Consider the following 5,042-nt stretch of genomic DNA (forward strand, 5'->3'; position numbering starts at 1 on the left):
CCCAGCCCGGTAGAAGCTCCTGGAGAGGTGCAGGTCACCAGAAACAAGTCCCCATTCCCCACAGGAGCCCAAACACGTCCTCCAAGGGACTGCAGGGACAGCCCCAGAAAGCCACCCTCAGTGCTAGGGAGCCCCGACGCATCCCAGCCCTTACACTGGTCCAGCGGGGGTGGCACACTGCCCTTCACCCAGGGTGTGTGGTCATCTACCATGTTGATGGTCAAGTTGGGGTGCCAGTGCGAGATGACCTCCACGGGACCGTAGTCTTCCGCCCTCTGCAATGAGAATATCACCGCCCCGTCACAGAAGCTGGCATCCCTCCATCTCACCCAGCGTCACCTACTGCCATCCCTCCTTAAACAAGGCAGCAGAGAGGGGAAGCGGGAGAGCCAACCCTCCCATCCCAGAAATACAAGGAAATCATCATTCCTCTTCCCCCTCTGTGGAGCAGGAAGGATGTGCCCCAGGCAGGTGGGGGAATCCTCTGCAGCACTTCCCAACAGCTTTGCAGCTGGAGGAAGACATATGGATATTGAGGAGTTTGGCCAATGGGGAAAAAAAAAGAAAAGCCCACAAAAGGAAGAGCCAGTTACCTTGATCATTTCAGGGTCTGCCTCTGTCTCACCCGTCAGGAGGTTCTTGGTTTTCTGGAACCGCCGGCGCTTATATTTGTTGATCACTGAAAGGAAAGAAGAGAGGTGAGCGTTTCCAGCTCTGCACGAGAAGGTAGGGAAGGAAATCTAAGGAAGTTACAGCCTGCCAGGAGGGGAGCAGGGCATTTTATGACAGGCACGAGCCGACCAGAGAAGCCCATTTCCTTCATATCACCCCCCAGAACTAATTATTCCGGACCGTCTCACAGATCTTCCAGTTATCAAAGGCTGTAGATTAGGGACAACAAGCCAGATTAACAACCAAACCTTTGGGATAATTACATCACTGCTGGAGGAAAACACCTGAGATGAAGTGTCCAGATCTTCCTGTCCTGCAGGAAGACCTGAATATGGCAATTTTTTCCTCTTCTCAACACTGATGTGGTTCCACACTACCTATACAGGTAGGGATCCCCCTCCCACATCACATGGATGGAAACCAAGAGCTCACAGACATTTAAAGACATTTTTCCTCCGCAGGTTCACAAAAGACAAATTCCAAGCACAGAAAATATCCAGCTCAGGGAGCAGCCGAGCCAGCACACTGGAGGCCACAAGAAGTCAGGTATTTGCCCTAATCTTCCCGTTCAGGCACCTGCTTCGTTGACCCAAAGCCAGAGCTCAGCCTGACTCCTTCAGGCTCCTGTTTTGACACAGGAATTGGGGTGCCCCTTTCCCCACCACCACCTCAGGCCCGTCACACGCCACCCTCTTGCCCCAGGCCGTACTTCGTGACGTGTGGACTGTGGCGAGGCGCCTGTACAGATTTTTCTGCCTGGGGTCAGGATGGAAGCCACTCTTCGTGAAGTACACGTGGATGTAGATGGAGCCATTCTGCTGGACACTCTGAAATCACACCCCAACAGGGTGGTTGAGTCAGATGCGGTCAGAGCACGGCTGTCATCTCTCAGCCACGGTCACCGCCTCAGCGCCCGTGTTCGTACAGCACCCAGCACTGACACCAACACCAACCATCCTCCCGCAGCCATCAACCCTGTGTGAAACCAAAGCATGAAGCCGCAGACAGTCCCTCACAGCATCCAGAGGGTGGCATGCTGTTGTACAGCTCGGGGCAAATTTGAAACCTTTAATGGCTGGTCACTAAAACAATGGCTTCAAGCCCTGTCACCTCCGTGCCACGGCTGGAAGAGACACCAGCCCACTCCACAGGGTCTCACCCACCATCCAAAGTGAACGGGATATGGATAAAGGTGACAGCAGGGATGCGTTGCGGAAACCAATGCTGCTCGATGCCTCAGCTCCACTCAGTGCTCCCAGGATGGCTTTGAGCACGATCCTGGCAATCCCTGCCAGCCCCTCAAGGATCCCCTACCTGGCCTCAAATCTCCCAGAAAGATTAGTGGGTGCACCCACCTGCGAAATGTCGACTTCCCCATAGTGTTCGTAGCACCCATCAGCATTCTCCCCACTTGTCCAGTCCCCGTAGACAAGATCCCGCTTCTGCCAGAAGAGCGCCGAGGTGACGTTGAAGTCTGTAAAGTGCTCGTGCTCCGAGATATAAACGTAGAGATCCTGTGGAGAGAGGAGGACGTCGGCTACTGGTGGATGACTAAGCCCAGTGGCAGGATACCGGTGCCTGAACCACTCCCGCTCTCCCATACGGCGCCATGACATCCCCTCCCAAGCTGGCTCGGCACTCCAGTGAGCCCGAGAAATAACTCTTGGCTGACGCCGCGCTGCCAGGACACTGTAGCCACAGGCAGAGCTACAATTTAGGTCTGCTAGATTTAAGATATAGCTCAGGAATACAGCAGCAGGTCCAGCTACAGAGCCACCGTGCGGTCACCGCGCTGCCAGTCACCCAGAACAGGACAGTGTAGCTTCTGCCAGCGTTTACCATCAAAGTGTCCTTGGGGAAGAGGTTTCGACTCGGGGCTCGTGGCGTCCCACTCGCACTGTTCTGTTCCTGCGGCGCCGGCCCGCGGCGGAACCAGCTGCTGATGGCCCAGATGATGAAGATCCTGCGGGAGGAAGGGAGGAGAAGCTGCTCAGGTGTTTTAGCCGCCTTCCCCAGCTGAATCAGACGTGACCTCACACAAACAAACCCCCCAGTTCCGTGGGGCAGGGAAGGGCAAAATCGTTAGTGCCGGACAGACAAGCCTGCGTTTCAAAACTCACTGTTTTCATCTATTTCTGTCATGGCAGGCATTCATCCTCGGGCAAGAGGCGCCGGCCAGAGCAAACTGGTTCCGGGCCAGCTCAGATCCAGCGCCAGGCACGGTGGGAGCATGCCAAAAGTGAGCAAAAGTACCAGGAACTCGCCTCAAGAACACAGAGTCGCACCCCGATGTTATCCCGGAGAAGGCTTCTAATGGGTGTGCACAGGATGGGGACACCAGGACATCCCTGGATCCCAGCAGGAACCCTGAATCACGCACACGAGGTGCTCAGCCCTTTGTAGGTCTATCAGCAACAAACCAAGAGGATGCTAAAGCCCCAGAACAAAGCTGGCTCCCACGCGCGTGTGGCAGAAACGACACGGTCACCTAACAAGCGAGGGGCAGACCACAGCGTGCTCCCAGCCACGCAGAGACCTTCCAGCAGAGCCCAGAGCAGCCCCCAGCTAGCTGGCCACCTCCAAACCCACAGCCACGACAGTTCCTGACCTCTGGTGCGCAGCTGCAAATGCTGTCCAAAGCTCCCCAGGCTGCTCCCAAGCACAGAGACGGGGACAGGTCCCTTCTGCATGCCCTCCGCAGCCCTCTGCAAACTGAGTCAGGCAGAAGCGTTTCCGTGCATTAAAAGAAACTGAGCCTTTTTCCCTTATTTTTGAAGGTTTTCGGCAGCATGTCCCAAGGTACGACGGTTTCCATCCCTGTTTTTCTTTGCCAGTAAAGCATGAGGATCCTTTCATACATGCCCCAGGTGCCACTAAATCACACTTCCCCCTCCTGGCCTGTGCACGGAGTGACCAGATAACAAGCCTGGGAATGGCAGGCAGTGCCAGCAATAAGACAACAGCTCCCAGGACCAAGCAATGGCCACAGCTACGCTTTCATGCTGTGGGCAGAAAACTCCAGAGATCCCAAGATAAGTCAGGACTTAGTTCAGCATAACTCTTCGTTAGGCCAAACCACAACATTTTGGAAAGCTCAAGAGCCCAAATAAGTCTCCCTGCATGCTCCTGGCCATGAGACCAAAACAGAGGAGGTGCTCAGGGCCCAGCACAGAGCCCACACAGCTGGCTCTTCTAGAGACCCATCGTCAGTGGTAAATCCATAGTCCAGGACATCACTGTTTGCTCAGAAAAGACTTGGGAGGATGCTTCTCCTTCCGAAGGTTTTGGGAACCAGACTATCTCTGCCTGCGGCACATGGACGTCTCCCACTCGTGGCCAGGCGATGGGGCTGCCGTCCACCTGTCGGTGCGAGTTTTCCTTTGTGCCTCTCTCTGCCAGCCGACCATGAGGAGCGAAATATTTCCAAGCGCTTCTGAGGGCACAGCTCCATTGGCAATAAGATGATGGAGCACTCTTCCCCCCGGCTTCGCCAGTCAGGACACTGGATCTGCCAGGGGAGACAATGCTTTGGAAAGGAACAAACCTGCCCTTGGAGGAAGAGATGGACGAAGAAGTGGAGCAGGAAGGCAGTTCATGGATGCGAAGAGGAGTCATGGCTTCAAGGAAGAGACTCACAATCCATTTGGCAGCACCAGTCCAAAAGCTGAGACCTGCTGGCTCTGGCATCATCCTCCTCACCGCAACACAGACAAGGTTGGGAACGGCACATCCAAACACACAACGCCGGCTCCAGGCATACCAGTGGAAACACCCTGACCTTCTCCTTCCCCTTGGGAAAGGCATCCCTCCTTGCAGAAGCAGGAGCAAGCCAGGGCAGAGGCTCAGCACGGTGCTGGGAGTCATCCATGCCACAGCATGGACTTTGGATCCCTCATGGTGAGGCGCAGGGAGTGCCAGCTGCTCCTCGGAGGAGCCCAGGAAGCATCAGCTGCCCCTGCCTGCCCCAGCGTGAGCCTGACCACGGGCTTCCAGGGAAAAAGCAGGAAGGAGCTCAAGAGCCCGGAGCTCTGGAAAAGCCCCGTGTTGGGAAGGGCAACAGCTCCAGGAGGAGTAGCCCCATGGACTTCCCTCCTCCCGGCAGGACCTCCAACACGTGAGGACGGGCAGCCCCATCCTCCCACGCCCCAAGGACCCTACTGTACTCTCAAGGGGGAGCGGGGGCGCAGAACGAGCTGCTTGCCAGCCCCACCACCCTACAGCCTCCCGGGGATCTGGGGCTCCGGTGCCACGGCGGGGGAAGATGGCGAACCGGTGTCCGGTGCCACGGCGGGAGAGGGAGAGCGGATGGCCGGTGGCACCGGGCGGGGCTCACCTGAAGAGGACGCCTTTGATGACCTGCCAGGCGTTGG

General features: G+C 56.4%; 1 protein-coding gene across 1 annotated transcript in view; it reads right to left on the bottom strand.

The window, feature by feature from the left end:
• The window catches only part of CLPTM1 (cleft lip and palate associated transmembrane protein 1), a gene marked incomplete at both ends in the record, with an annotated part of 8,081 nt that extends 3,047 nt beyond the window's left edge, over positions 1-5,034 (bottom strand). The window contains 6 exons of the mRNA XM_010285137.1: positions 155-275; positions 594-679; positions 1,382-1,499; positions 2,028-2,186; positions 2,512-2,635; positions 5,006-5,034. Coding sequence (XP_010283439.1) covers positions 155-275; positions 594-679; positions 1,382-1,499; positions 2,028-2,186; positions 2,512-2,635; positions 5,006-5,034 — 637 coding nt within the window. The remainder of the gene's footprint in view (positions 1-154; positions 276-593; positions 680-1,381; positions 1,500-2,027; positions 2,187-2,511; positions 2,636-5,005) is intronic.
• Positions 5,035-5,042: the final 8 nt, after the last annotated feature.

Source organism: Phaethon lepturus, unplaced genomic scaffold (assembly GCF_000687285.1).
Source record: "Phaethon lepturus isolate BGI_N335 unplaced genomic scaffold, ASM68728v1 scaffold43404, whole genome shotgun sequence".
NCBI lineage: Eukaryota > Metazoa > Chordata > Aves > Phaethontiformes > Phaethontidae > Phaethon > Phaethon lepturus.